General features: G+C 42.1%; 2 protein-coding genes across 2 annotated transcripts in view; one reads left to right on the top strand and one right to left on the bottom strand.

Annotated features, from left to right (window-relative positions):
* Positions 1 to 2,743, top strand: part of si:dkey-12h9.6 (macoilin-1) — a 31,189-nt gene extending 28,446 nt beyond the window's left edge. Inside the window, exons 12-13 of the mRNA XM_061811678.1 lie at positions 853 to 1,027; positions 1,664 to 2,743. Coding sequence (XP_061667662.1) covers positions 853 to 1,027; positions 1,664 to 1,854 — 366 coding nt within the window. The 3' untranslated portion in view covers positions 1,855 to 2,743. The remainder of the gene's footprint in view (positions 1 to 852; positions 1,028 to 1,663) is intronic.
* A 3,110-nt stretch (positions 2,744 to 5,853) lies between these two features.
* On the bottom strand, positions 5,854 to 15,133 carry nrbp1 (nuclear receptor binding protein 1). The gene is made up of 18 exons (XM_061813216.1): positions 14,650 to 15,133; positions 14,212 to 14,465; positions 13,223 to 13,345; positions 11,669 to 11,770; positions 11,494 to 11,583; positions 11,281 to 11,321; positions 11,092 to 11,186; positions 10,929 to 11,012; positions 10,791 to 10,849; positions 10,084 to 10,182; positions 9,870 to 10,002; positions 9,701 to 9,791; positions 9,573 to 9,623; positions 8,222 to 8,357; positions 8,094 to 8,147; positions 7,958 to 8,021; positions 7,832 to 7,887; positions 5,854 to 7,645 (listed from the first exon to the last, which is right to left on the bottom strand). The coding sequence occupies exons 2-18, from the start codon at positions 14,440 to 14,442 to the stop codon at positions 7,550 to 7,552; spliced, it is 1,605 nt and encodes a 534-aa protein (XP_061669200.1). The 5' UTR covers positions 14,443 to 14,465; positions 14,650 to 15,133; the 3' UTR covers positions 5,854 to 7,549.

The following is a 15,133-nucleotide window of genomic DNA, read 5'->3' as shown; positions in this document are numbered from 1 at the left end:
ATAAGCGGCTCCGAATCTGGATGGATGATTCACATCATTTTACTTGTTTAGCTTTTTTTTTTTTAGGTTTGATGATTTTCTCCAGTGTAAACAAAAGTATTAGTATAGTTCAGCCTGTCCTGTCCTGTCCTGTCCTGTCCAGTTCTGTTCTGTGCACATTGCTGTTTGTTTGCGTCAATTTGATCCTGTGCTGGTTACGCTGTATAAAACGTATAATAAATATATTTGGGGCTATTTAGGTAGTCAACCAATACAAAATTGGTTTAGATGACACCAGTCAAATTGACCCGAAACAACATGTCCAATTGGGGACAAGACAAGGACAGACTGAAATATATCATCATTTTTGTTTTACCCACTTCTCCACATTATATTAAAGATGAAAAATAATGACAATGAGTAAGCCTTCAAAGATGGTAACAAGAGGATTACAGTTAAACGCCAAGCTTGTATGAACTCTGGTGCTAACCAAAACAGTAGCACCAAAGCCATATTGTATAAAAAGTCTCTCAAATGATTTATATGGAGTCTGGTGTTGTAAATGACACAGTATTTGAGTTGTTTTTAGGTTGAATGGTGTACTTGACAGAAATTGTAATTCACATATTTCAAACAAAAAAAGCCTGCCCTGTCTGCAGTTGAGTAAACAAACAGCCGTGGCCAGCCACTATTTGTGAACATACGGCAGCTGTCACCACACGCGGCCATGCACGACTTGTGATTATTGTTGTGATGTGTTTCGGGTCATCCCCATCCTCTCTGTGTGAAGCACGTAAGCATGCTGACGTTAGAGCGTCGCTAAACAACACGAGACCGCATTATAATTTGGAATTTTACCACCCCCTCCTCCAGGCGTTGGGGAAGTACCGCGGTGTGGAAAAGGACACGGACATGCTGCTGTCTACTCTGTCGGCGCTTCAGGACAAGGCTCAGCATCTGGAGTACAACCTGAGCGCCGAGACGCGTATCAAGCTGGACCTGTTCTCAGCTCTGGGGGACGCCCGGAGACAGCTAGAGATCGCTCAAGGTCTGACACCTTTTTCTTGTTTTCAAACCCACTTGTCCATTTTCTATGGCGCTTCTCATTACGGTGGTCATGGTTGAGCTGGAGCCGACCTCGCCTGATTTTAGCCGGAAGGCATGCTGGACTTTCGGCCAGTCCCTTACAGGGTAATTTATCTGGGTCTGAATCACACCCTCTTGTGGTTATTACAAGAGTAACAAGTCTATGTCCATCTACTCTACCGACAGCCTAATACCCATACCAGGTATCGGTACCCACCCATCCCTATTAAAAACACATAAGAGTTTTTGCAGAGGACTGGAACTGATTAATGGCATTTCGGTTCAATTCAATGGGGAAAATTGACTTCTTATATTAGTAAAAATACACTTCCATGTATGACTCGAAATTTGTTCATCTGTCAGCCCCCTCTTGTGGTTATTACAAGAGTAACATGTCTATGTCCATTTACCCTACCGACAGTCCGATACCCATACCAGGCATTGGTACCTGCCCATCCCTATTAAAAACACGTAAGAGTATTTGCGGGGGACTGGAACTGATTAACGGCATTTCAGTTCAATTCAATGGGGAAAACTGACTTCTTATATTAGTAAAAATACCGTTCCATGTATGACTCCAAATTTGTTCATCTGTCAGATAAGCTCCTGAGGCAAGAAAAGGAAATCAGCAGCATGAAGCAGAAAATCGCCGAGGTGATGGCGGTGAGCCCCGCAGTATCCTACGCGGCCCCCCGGCCCCCCGTGCCTCAGTACCTCACAAAGCTCCTCAGCTCGGAGCGCTACATGCTGAACCCTCGCGCCCTCATGTACCAGTGTCTAAAAAAGTAGACCAGCGCAGTGGACGGGCCTGACGGGATCGAACATCAGCCGTCGACATTGTTGTCTGCTTCCCAGCCAGAAGAGGACACGGTGCGGCCTCCCTAAGCACGACAACTTGCCTTCGGACCGCGCTACCGGTGCTAAAATAATGTTTGTAATAACTTACTTCACGAAAAAAAAAAAAAAAAAAAAAAAAACATATCATCAGTCAACGGTGCAATTCTAATACAGTGGTACCTTGATTTTGTGTTTAATTCATGACCATGTCCTTCGAAGTCATTTGGCATAAATATTTGCATAAAAGGCGAACCACATGAACTGAGAGTATCCGGATGTTGTCGAGTTTGCGGATGCCATCTAGTGGCAGAATGCCTGAAGCTCATTCAAAGGTCAAATTTGAGCTCGAGTCACAAATCCAAAAATTGATGTAGTGATGCTCAAAACTTGGAAAAACCAGCAGGTCAAGGTACTCCTGTATTAAAATGGCCATCTGATAAAATAAATAAAAATCATGGAGTTGAAACACACACACATAAACATACGAGTTGAAAAGCACAAGTTTTGCAAATTTTAAAATCGTTGAAATAATGTCAACGGCAAAAATGGAAACTATTTCAAGCTTCAGTTATATTTTTAACGGTATTAACATAATTTTTACATATTGTCAATGTCCAGTGCAAAGCATGCATCTCCACATTTGGGATTTTATTGTAGACTTGTTTTATTTTTTAAATCACAAACATGTGGGGAAATATTTTTATATTTCAGTTTTTCCAGATCAAAATAAGCCACAAAATTTGGAGGTAAAAAGTATTTCACATAAAAAAAACTAAAAGCAGACGTTTTAGGTTTATAAAAATCAAAATTCGATGTGTATCAAAAAATTATGTGGTAAGTATTTATTGTTCTTCATGCAAAACATAAAAACTCCTAAATTTTGGAGATAAATATTTTTAGGGGAAGACACAAATTAATAATTCCTGCCAGGAATGTAAAATATATATTATTCAGATTTTCAAAAACTGACATTTACAGTAAAAAATGTTGTCAACAAGAAATATGTTGATTTTAAACAGAATTATTTAAAATGAGGGGCCGAAGGCAGCTGACATCAAATGAGTACATCGTTTTAAAAAAAAAATAAAAAAAAAAAATTAAGTGCTGCATTTTTTTCTCTCTCTCACCGTTTTCCCTCTATTTGAATCAGGAAGGATACTTGCAAATTTCAACTCATTTTCCATTCACATCAATCATTTTCATGCAGTAATTACAAGGCCGACAAGTCATTTTGAATGAAAACTGAATTTACTGCTGGTAAATGTTTCATTCGCCTCCATGATACTGATGCAAACCATAATGCTCCATAACTCTCAACATAAGGATATCGACATATTGTCCAATGACGAGCATGTGCACCCAATTTTGTGAACTTTTTATACTTACCAAAAATGGGGTTTCTCTGGTTTTGGGGCTCCATAAATAATACAATTTTACAAAAAAAATTGTCAAAATGTGGTTATATATTATCTGAACAGGAGCATTATGGCCTCAGAAATTGTTTATATATTTCCAAATATGTACAGCGTGTCCCAAACTACAAAAGAGAACGTGCAGAGGGTCTTTGGGACACCCTGTACTGTGTCAGGTTTGTACCACAAATATAATATTTGAATATTCTACCTTTTCAAGGCAAGTATGCAACAGTGTGTTTTTTGTCTATAACTATTTGAATGATACTACATTTGACACATATGTCGCTTGGTTGAAGAGGAGAACTGTAACTCTCAACCTTCTGGATTCTGAATCTTGGACATTGCGGCGAGACCTCGTCCGGGATTGGAACCCGCCGACTGACCAGACGTGGTCCACGTACTGAATTACTGTGCCTAAAAACGTGACTTTCAAACAGGGACGAGAAGACGCAAAATTTAATGTGAACGAGTGCCGTGTGTGAACTGAAGTGCTCTGTACTGTTTTTGTAGTTCTGCTTCTTCTTCTTCTTTTGTTTTTTACTTGCACACATCATTGTACAGAATGGATATTTCAACCAACAGCTGGATGACGCTCCAGAGAACTGTGATGTCGCCATTTTTGGGGGTTTAGCTTTTTATTTAGAGCGTGTTTCTAGGGTGTTTTATATCAAAACTATTTTTTAGTCTCGCTTTACTTTTATGATTATGATTATTATACCTCTTTTGTCAATTTGTACCGCAACGTGTTTTGTCAGCATGAAAGTGTATTAGAGCACACATTGTGACATAAGGTACGTACAAGAGTATACAGTACTTGTACAAGGGCTACCCTTTCTTAAACCAACAGAGAATGGAGAATTCTTTTTTTTTTGTATAAACAATTGAATTTTGTCTCATTTGCTTGCATCATTTCAGTCACATATTTTCTTGTAATGATTATTAAAGGGGGGGGAGAAACCACAGCACGGTGTGCAAGCGGTTAGTTAGCACATCCGGCTCAATTCTGAGGTGAGGGGTTTCGAACCTGGGCTGCAAAGTTCCTATGTGAAGTTTTACTTGGGCAGATTTTCTCCAATTAGTCTGGCGTCCTCCTAAATTCCATGCATAGTAGGGTCAAGACTGCAGTGTTACACAGTAACTAATATGTAATAACATTACAACATTTGAAACTTATCATTACTGAGAAAAAATGTGTAATTGAACAGTTTTTGGAAATGTCCACTTTTCTAATTTTAGTTTCATTAAAAAAAAATATCCACAATCACCCAACTGTATATGAAATAGTAAACTTTGAGTCCCCAAGTGAGAATTGCTTCAAGTCTCTGGTGGTTGCAATTTATCCCATCAAGTTGTAACGGTACAACAGAGAGATGCTCTAAAGCACCTGTAAGTTATTGTGAAGCCCATGTACACATGTTGGCTGTCAAACTCTCCCCGACCCCCATTCTACCACTTTTATGAGTGACATGCACGCACTCGCAGCCAACAACGAGGCACTCTATAGAGCTCGTACACGTGACGTCAGTTTGCACGGCGCCATATTGCACTGCGGGAGCCGTTGAACCAGAGATTTTTCGAATTGCCTGAGACCTGTTGTGCTGTTGGTTGTCACAAAAGATGAGATAGATATTCAAAGAGATCATTCTATGGAATACCAGCTGAAAAGTGCAGAAAATATCGATGGATTTCACCAATTAAACATGATAGATTGTACCCAACCCAAATATACACACGCCTGTATACCAATCGCTTCATTTCAGGTAGGAATTATTCTTCTCATTTTTCTATTCTGCTCATTTGAGAAAAATGCATTAAAAAAAAAAAACTGTCGCACTGGTAGGGTCTCTCATCCCTGTGGGATTGGAGGTTTATGGAGGTTAAGTGTGGCCGCAATCGCTTCCGTGTACGTTCCGTAGAGACGACTCCAATCATGGTGAATGAATGAGTTGGTGTAAAACCAGGGGTCATTTATTTAAATATTGGTATTTGTATTGAATTCTAGCTGAAAACATCGATGGATTCTGGCAAAGGTAAACGTGTCGCCGAACACAGTTCCGCGTTCACGAGCCGTCAACCCGTCGCTATGTGGGATTTATTCCTGATAACAGATCCAGCAACGAAGTATTTGTATGCAGCCAGACTTTTATACGCTTTCAAACTTTTCCGTGTAAATCTTGACGACTTACTCACCAGATGCGCGTATATCCAGTTGTCCTAGACAAGCGGAAGCGAATTAACAGTCCAATTTCTTATCGGCGACAACATCGACTTTGGCATTAAATACAGGTCCTCTATGCAAGTGATTCCCAAACAGTGTGCCACGGTACATTAGTGTGCCGTGAGCACTCTTCAGGCGTGCTGTGGAAAGTTATCCAATTCTACGTAATTGCTATAAAAAAAAACATCTCCAAGAAATAATGTATCTTTATTCATCTATTTGTCCCAGTGAGGCACAATGACAGACAGAACAAAAAAGTCCTCTTCTGTTAGATGACAGGAAGTACATACAGTAATTAATCTATCCATTTTTGGTGACATTTACCTTTGTTGGTGTGCCGTGGGATTTTTTCAATTGTAAAATATGTGCCTTGGCTCTATAAAGGTTGGAAATCACTGCTCTATGCCAAGTGTCTTCCATTTTTTCATGTACCTTTGTTTATTATCACCTTCTAAATGTTTAATGGTATCGGACAAAACTCTGGATGTCGTGCTATAAGACATTTTCCTTTCGTCTCAACGGACTTGGCGTTGAACAATGCTTTGTTTGACCGGCAATATGGCCAGTCACGTGACTTCTGTGACGTAGGTGCACGAGCTCTATAGATGCCCGAGTTTTTATATTGCGGGTGAGGGGCGACTCGTGCAGAAGCACATCACTCGGCCCCGTCATAGCAACTTCCCCACCCCCGCAAAATCTGACAGATTTTAATGGTGTAAAATGGATCATGAACTTTAACAAATACCACTAATGATTTCAAAGAAGCACACTTCATCCAAGTGAGCGCTGATTAGTGACGATTTTTTTATTTTCAGGGAGTGGAAAAAAAAAAAAAAAAAAAAAAGGTAAACAAACAGATAGCAGAAGGAGCAGAGAGCGTCGAGCCCCCTCCCAGTGTGTTCACACCCTGTGAGACATTTGCACCAAAGGCAACACAAATATTCCCCTTATGATAGCCTTTTAGCTAAATTTGGATCTGTTGTCAGAGGCTGCGGGACATTTTCATTCAAAGTAACAAAACGAGTGGAGAAAAAAAAGTGCAAACTGTGCTGCTTTTGAAGAAGCCGACTATTCACAGCCACAGACATTTGAAATACTGTACTTCAGACTCGCTCACATTGCTGATTCTCGTCGCCTAGCAAAGCACGTACAGAGTAGACAAGTGTAAAAAAAAAAAAAAAAAAAAAAAGAATAATAATGTTCACATTGATGGAAAGCAGCCTCTCGTGTAAAATGCCAACTTCACAGACATGATTAAGAGTTCGGAGCTTGTGTAGAATGTAACAGCGTGAGGAACCTTTTTTTCCCGATATGGGCCGAACTACATATATAAAGTATAAAGCCAAAACATTACATATCACAAGCATGTGTGGGTCTTAACATTTTTGATTTTTTTGGAGAATTACATGAAAAAAATAAGGAGTTGAAGCTTCCGTTCAAAGGAAGCGACCGGAACAGGTGTGCAGAAAGTGAATTACAGCCAAACACAAATAAATAGTTTGGATACTTTCGACTTACATGACTACACGCTTTCTGCAGTTGACAGCGAGCTTGACAGCAAAGCGAGCCATCCAGAGTTTAAAAAATAGCCGGCAAGCCAACTTGACAAGACTTCAGTAATCTGGCAGGGGAGAAGACAACTATTGAACAGTAAAAATGGTAAAAATACAGTTTTAATACTGACTCAAAGAAAAATACTGGGCTTTTCGGACTTAAACATTCCATGAATTTTAAGCTAAAGAAATAAACCCAAGTTAAACTTTTTTTTTTTCCTTCTTTTTGCAATGAGGCATAATGGCTGAACTGCTTGGGAGAGAACAATTACATTTAAAAAAATGACAAAAATAAAGAAAGCTAGAGAGAACCACTTAGTGGCAGCTTTGTCCCACCAGAACATACAAAGACTACGATGGGCCGCAGTCGAAAGCAAGGCCTTCCTCCTGGAGGAGGGAAACGGCGGGCGGGTGGGCGGGCGGCCCGGGACGCGGCGGAGGGGTCCGCTGGGGGTCCTCGGCTACGAGGAGACCGTCACAGGGTTGAGGGAACCGTTGCGGCTGTAGAACTTGGAGAAGGCCTCTTCAAGAACGCAAGCGAGACGAGGCTGATCGCCCTGCGCACCAAAAGTCACAAAAATGTCCTCTTCAGAACTGATTCAGATGGATTCAATCATAACCTTGAGATATTTATTCAAGTGGATGACGCACACGGGGATTTTATTTAGACGGGGCGTCCACTAAAAGGGAATCGAGTTCAAGGAGTGAGCAGAGGCGTGTGAAATGTATAAAAAGCAACTCACCTCACTGATGAAGCCGAGCTGAACGAGCTCCACAGCCAACTCTTGCACATTCTCATCTAAAGCAGAGGACACACACAATCAGGTCCGTTGGAAGCTCCGTGCATCGATCGCGACATAATAACGTACTTGGTAACAGATCGCAGCTCAAGTGTCGGTTGAGTTTGTCCTCAAGTTTGAGCAGTAAAGTCAGCTAAAGAGTGAGACAGTTATGAATTTCAGGGCTCGGGTGTGTGTGTGTGACGTCGGGATGACGTGGACTCACATGATGCTTGGCGCCTTCGTCCACGGGCTCAATGTTGCAGTGCATCTGAAGCACCTGCGGACAGTCGGCGATGTCGTCAGGAGACAAAAAATGGCTTCCATAGCGTTAGCCGCTGTGCTATTTCTCACCTTCCGGGTCTCAAGTTCTGCAGGTTCTGGGGTTGGCGTCTTGACAGAGGGCGGCACGATGGGCGACTTCACCGCCTCCTGCTGAGGTTGCTGTGGACACGGGATCCCGAACGCGGTCAAAGGGTAGATCCCATTCCTGATAGCCACAAGAGGGAAGAACTTGGAATTACTTGGGAACATCCCAGTAATAGATCATCGCTTCCATTTACAAATCCAAAGGTCAAAAACTACACAGGGTCGTGATTTTTTTTGTTTTGTTCTGTTTTAACTCATTCGAAATCAAACTCTTTGCAATGCTTTTGATGTGGTTGATGTGATGTGATTCTTTGTTTTTAAATATAATAGTTGTTCCTCCCAAAAAAAAAACTGATCGTTGTTGCATTTGTAATTTAAAGGGCCACTGTCTTGAAATGCATCATTTTTAGTATGTTATTAATGAAAAACTGTAGCCGGTATGGACCCATGCCTTTTTTCACCACAAAACATGATTTTGACGTGGATGGCTTTTTATAACTCACTCCATGAAAATCCTGTCGAGGGATTTGTTTTCGAGTAGAAGCAGGAATTGACAAACGGGGCAGGAGTGCCCTCTAGCGGGCTAGTTTGTTTCTATTAGTTTTACCTGCGGGAACGTAGCTTGCTGTTCTTTCGTGTTAGCTAAAATGCCAGCTTGTTGCATTGCACGAACACTCTGGAGGATGGGTTCGCTCTAAATTAATTTGCCAGAGACCCGCTTCGTCGTGAAATATGGATCACACAGGTGCAAAGGACCAGAGCTTTGTGGGTTCTAAATGACAGCTTGGTGTGTATACAGCTACTTAAAAAAAACAAACAAACAAAAAAAAAAACAAACAAAAAAAAAAACAATAAGCCTTGTGGATCGTTACCGGCCTTGTCGATAAGGCCGATCCGGCCGCCATCCTTGTCGGTCGGTGTGGCTCATCGCCGCCGCAGAAGTGGCCGTTTATCACAGTCGTGCGGGGAGGTGGTTTGGCCGTGATCTGCATATCATCTACATATTTGCCCAAGACACTTCACTCAATTGTGAGATGTTCTCTTCTTAGAAAAGAGTTTCCGTGTCTGAAGGGGCATGTCCCACAGTAGGGGCAAATGTCTGGGGTGACGTCACGGACAGCAGATCCAACCAATATGGCGACCACTTGGATGTTGAATGAGACTTCCGCAACTTTGCGCATGGATGACGCGCTCTCCGCTCATATTTATTTTTTCGTGTACACATTGAAGTGAATAATGGTAGATGTATTTTTCATTTCAATAGCTATTTTAGAATGTTTATAGGGATGACACTTGACCTTTAAGGCACATTTCGATCTACTGACAGAAATCTTACCTGACGTCCTCAAGGAACTTGTCCAGCTCAAGAGCAGGAAACTGAGATAGCCTGAGAAGGACAAAAAAAAAAAACCCCTGTCAGTCTGAAGTCAAGTCCTCAAGCAACCACTGAAGAAGCACACTCACTTCATCTGAACGCCCTCCTTCCCCTCCACAATCACCAAGTGGGGGTCCATGTTCTTTGTCATCTCCTCTAAAGCATTCTCTGGAATCATATCTACAGGAAAGTACGGAGATGTGAGGACAACTGTGTACACGTTTACTTGAGAGCGCGTCTGTCACCGTCTCCACTCACGCTGGTGGCTAACGATGCAGTGTGCGGCCAGCAGCTTGAGCAGAGGAACCTCGAACAGGGCTTGGTGAAACAGGAGCTCCCTGGCTGTGGGACGTTTGCCTGGGTCCACTTCCAGACACTTCTGGATGAATTCCTGGGTGAACATGAAAAAAAAAACAAGATGAAAACTTGAGGCTCCATTGCGCCAACAGTCCCCCCACAGAAGATCGCTTACCCGTTGCAAGGGGTCCTCGAGGGACTGAATGGCACTGTTTATGGCTTCTTGGGAAACATACGACGAATCTCCGTTACTCTGGATTTCCAACACCGCCATCTGTGGGATGACAAAATTACACGACAAATTTAGAATCAGCATGATTGGAATCCGCTATTAGCAAAATCATGTTAAGATCAATTGAAGTCTGACAAATTAGTTGGTCACAAACCTTTCACACAAAGTACCACCTCAGAGAATATTGCAAAGTCAAAGTAGCACCAAAAGGTCAAATATTAAAATAGAGGGAGAAGTTTCATCCTAAAAATTATTTAACGTAATTTCCGGCCTACAAGCTGAGTTTTTTTCACATGCTTTCAACACTGCAGTTTATGAGCAAAAATGATCTATTTCTATGTCTACCCTGATTGACTGGTGACCAATCCAGGGTGGAGCCTGACCAGAGTCAGCCAGGTAAAGCCATACAGTAGCTCAACTGTGACCCTAATACAGATGAACTCTGCAAAAAAGTGCATGAAACACATTAATATTACATGCACAAAAAAAGGCTCAGCTTTAAGATCGCCCTATATTAGCTGATACTTAAAAAAAGTCTCTTGGCTGGCAACAATATGAAGAACACAATCAGAGTAAATATGGAACAAACAACAGAACAAATGAACCTTGTGATCAAGTGGCTGGAAAGCAGATTGAATGCAAGCCCTCACCTCTAAGGCGCACATTCCAAAGGAATAAATATCCACCGCTGTGGTGACATTGGCAACAGCTGAGAAAAAAATAAAAAATAAAAAGATCAGATATAATGTAATTAATCCGATGTAATTTAATAAAACAGAAGCACTTGCCTCCATATTCTGGAGCAAAGAAATGAAGGCTCTTCTGCTCTTCCCGGCATGTTTTTACATGGTTATTAATCGTGTCTGGAGCCACTAGAATAAATGAAGGAAACGATGAGCTGCATTCTTTCGACATGACAAGTTTCCCTGACCGTCCGTGTCGTCACTTTACCGGAGCCGATCTTGATGAGGCCGTTGTGCTGGATGAAGATGGTGTCGCAGGTCAGGTTCCCGTGAATGATGGGAGGTTCACACGAGTGCAAGTAGCTGTAATGTTAAAAACAATAATAATAATAATAATAATAATCGCTTGTCAACAAAGAACGGCAGACACCAATGTGTCCGATTAATGAAGACTCACCTGAGAGCAGACAGAATCTGTGTGCACCAGCGCTTCCAAGCCTGACACAAACATAAACAAACAAAATCAACCGGAAAGTTAAAAATAATGGGAGCCTACTGTAGAAATTGCACTTTTTAATACACTTGGTTGGAACTCTATAGGAGCTGCCTACAGAAGGTGAAAATGATGTGGGGATGATGTGTGTGTCACTTAATAATCTGCAGTTCACACCTTTTCATTCATGGTCTTGTGGTTCTTCTTAGTCTTCTTCAGAAACTGTTTGAGACTTCCCGAAGACATGTACTCGGTGATGAAAATGACCTGCGGCAGGAAAAACGTGACAAGCAGACGTCAACATCGCGTGCGCTACGGGAGAAGAGCCCTTCCGCGAGCGTTGTCCGAGTACCCGGGCTCTGTTCTCTTTGACGTCGGCCCAGTACTTGTGGAACTTGACGATGTTCAAATGCTCCAGCTGGATCAAATTGTCAAACACCGCCTTGACCTTTTCCTGTCGGGAAAAAAGATGAGATGTTATTACAATGTCCGAGATAGCGTAAAACTAAAGTATGTTCGCTTATTTGTCAGACTTATTTTGCTTTATTACCTTCCTCCCACGCTCAAAATACGTATGAGTCAAGAGGAACAACATGTTCTTTGCTATTGTGCTGCAGGCAATAGGTCTGACCACTATTTTGAAGCAGCAATGTTACTGCAAATGTTACTGAAGGCCTTCAGTTTGTTGTTAGTGAATCGAACAGGCTGTTGCCAAATACAACATACGGCTAGGTTCGGAAATGTCCTCACAAAGCAAAATTGAAATGAATGCTGAATTGATGTAACAGAACTAAAATGATCATTATTAATATGCACACAATACCTAGCAACATGCAGAGTTCATTTGCTGTATTGTCATGCAATATTTTGCCAACATCAACACAATACAGTGGTAACCATAATCAAAATATCATCTCAATACTGTGTATATGAAGGGACCCGCATGATCTTTCTCCTTATCATCACTCATGGCAACATGACTTGGCACAACCAATGGTCTACCACATTTAGCATGAATTTGAAATAAATAATGAAGATTTCCTCACGGGGCTATAACTCTGTAATTACACTTGTATACAGACAAGGTATGAAATACACGTGTCCAAATGAAAGTCTACTGCGACAGGTATGCAAAATAAAGGTCACTAATCAAGCTCATTTAAAAAAAGGGTTCTTTTATAAAAGTTCATCCAGTGAGGTCAGTGGGTTATGAATAAAAATGAGCACCAAGCAACAATTTCTGGTGCTCCCGCGAGAACCAGACCGTCATAGGCATGCACACACCCACATGGACTGCAAAAGCTCCTGCACTTGTTTGAAACTAACCATTAAAATAATAAACTTCAGGTGCAACTATGTAATACGAGATAGAACAAATATTTGGGACCCCACACAAAACATATGAGGTAAGCGACAAGAAGTCGAACTGCACCCTGCTCTAGTCACACGCCTGGTCCAAGAACACAATTTTCCAGATGGAGCCAGAGCAAAAACAAATGTCATCGCAGCATAATCACTACCACAAGAGCAAGAAGGGGCTGTCATACAGTACTTTCAATATTTTGTGACCCACAGAGAAAATAATTATCTACGTGTATGCGCTGTATGTCTTGTTGGATCACATGTGGTGAAGTACAGTTGTTTGAAGGTTTAAAATTATCCTAACAAATGCACTAATTTCTTTTAGCGGCGTATTGCATGATGTAAGCATTATGCATTTCATAAGCTGTGATCATGTGGTTTGGTTGGGCATTATGGCTTCAACATATTTTTAACTCTTCCGCACTGTCACTGACTTTTACCCATCGGAGGTGGGTATGGAAAGCAGATCAAGAAAAGTGATACTGGCAAGTTGCAGTTTCATGGGAGCAGACAAAGAGGCAAATGTTGAAAGACGTCCACCAACCTCTTGTAACTTGAAGTTTTTCCTTTCTGAGAACATGACTTCATTCCACACCACCTCGACTCCCTCCTCGGTGTCCATGGCCAAGTAGGCGTTATCGATGCCCGGTACATTTCGCTGATTCACCTTCAAGTAGGACAAACAAACCACGTTACTGTCATGTAGTGGTTTTATGTAACAAAATAAAAACACTTCATTACTGCAGTCCAGGTCACTTTTCCAGGTACCTTTTGAATTCTGAAACCTTTTACTTTTTACCCTTGCATTGGGAAATGCAATTGTCATAACGAGGTGTTATTTATTGTTATTATGGATGGCCCCATTGCTCAGTGATTATAGCAGTGGTTTGGTAACATATCTCTAGTATGTAACGCTTCACAGAACTGATAACATACCAGTCCCAGTTTTGAGACGCTGCCTGCGAGAGAGTACATCTTTTTTGCCCTTTGTTTTATGCGCTAAACGAAAAAGAAGTGTTATTTCCTTGATTGTGGCCTGTTAGGAGACTTTTATCTCAATAAGGCAAAAAAATTGCCACCCTGCCCATGAATGGGTTAAGGGGAAAAAAAATTATAAGGCCACCTCACCAGTTCATCAAAAAGAAATAATCAAGTCCATTCAAAAGAAATGTCTTTGTTCATCTGTCAGTTTCCATCTATCTTCCAATTGAATTTTTATCTATAGAAAGTCCTAAATAGTGGTATCAGTACTCAGTAACAGGGAGTACTCAAGAGTGAATAGGTTGCACTGGTATCTGTTATCTAACACCCCTAAAAATTCTACTTTTAGAATGAAGTACATTTTAGTCAGTTTTTTTTTTTTAATTCGACTTCACAACAGGAGCTACTCAGTATTTCTTTCACCGGTCTATTTCTGACAAGTATCTCTATTTGTACTCAAGTACTGGGAGTGATTATTTGCTGTGGTTAGTGGGGCGGAAAATGGCTTCTGTGCGAATGTACTAAAGTGTAAGATGACAGTCAATGACTAACCTCTTCTCTGCGCTTCTGCCAGCGTCCACACGGACTCTCCTCCAGGATCTCGGACTCGTCCTCGCTTTCCTCCTCCTCGTCCTCGGTGGCGGCGGGGGGCGGCTGGTTCAGCGCGGACACGGGGGGAGACACCGACGGCACGCCTTGACCCGCGGCCGCGGCGATCGGCTCGGGCTTGCTGGCTTCCTGGACCGCGTCCGGGGCCTGCTTGCTCTCGGAGCCTTCAGACATGTCGGCCGGTCACGCCGAACAGCCTGCCGTAACCACACAGTGACACCACCGAACGTTATCATTGGCTTTTAATTTATTTACACGGCGGAGTCTTGCACAGCGCTAGCAAAAAAAAAAAAAAAAAAAAAAAAATCTAAATAATCGCCATAAAGGACAGGCCACGACAAAATGGAAAGAAAATTACGAGCCCCAGCACGTAACACTTACGTGTTAAGTGAAGGAAATGTGACACCGTCAGCTCCAGTTTAACAGACTTTCTCCGCCGATCCCAAGATTCCTTTTTATTAGCTTCGTTAGCTAACAACAAGCACAAAAACCAGCAATCTTCTGGGTTCCTCGGCGAAGTTGCGGCTAGCTTCCTTAGCTAGAGTACGCCGGCGCCACGACACTTAGTTGGAACGGTTAGCGAAATCGCGAGCTAACTGGCGTTAGCATTCGGAAGCAGCCGACGCGATCCTTGGGGCTTAACCTTGCTGCTACCCAAGATTAGACCACCGGAAAACTGAACCCACGATTGACGCAAATTACACGCGACATGGCAAAATATTCATTGGAAAGCCCCCCCGCAAAAGACTCGTCAACGATACAATGAGCGTGGCATAGTGCAGGTCTGCTCAGGGCGAGTTTTCACACATAAACGCTTGTGACGGCGACAAGGAGCAGACGCACACTGACTGCTCCGCTCAGGCGC

This window comes from Syngnathoides biaculeatus, chromosome 23 (assembly GCF_019802595.1).
Source record: "Syngnathoides biaculeatus isolate LvHL_M chromosome 23, ASM1980259v1, whole genome shotgun sequence".
NCBI classification, from domain to species: domain Eukaryota; kingdom Metazoa; phylum Chordata; class Actinopteri; order Syngnathiformes; family Syngnathidae; genus Syngnathoides; species Syngnathoides biaculeatus.
Note: the sequence above shows the minus strand (reverse complement) of the source record. Positions and strands in the feature narration are given on the sequence as shown.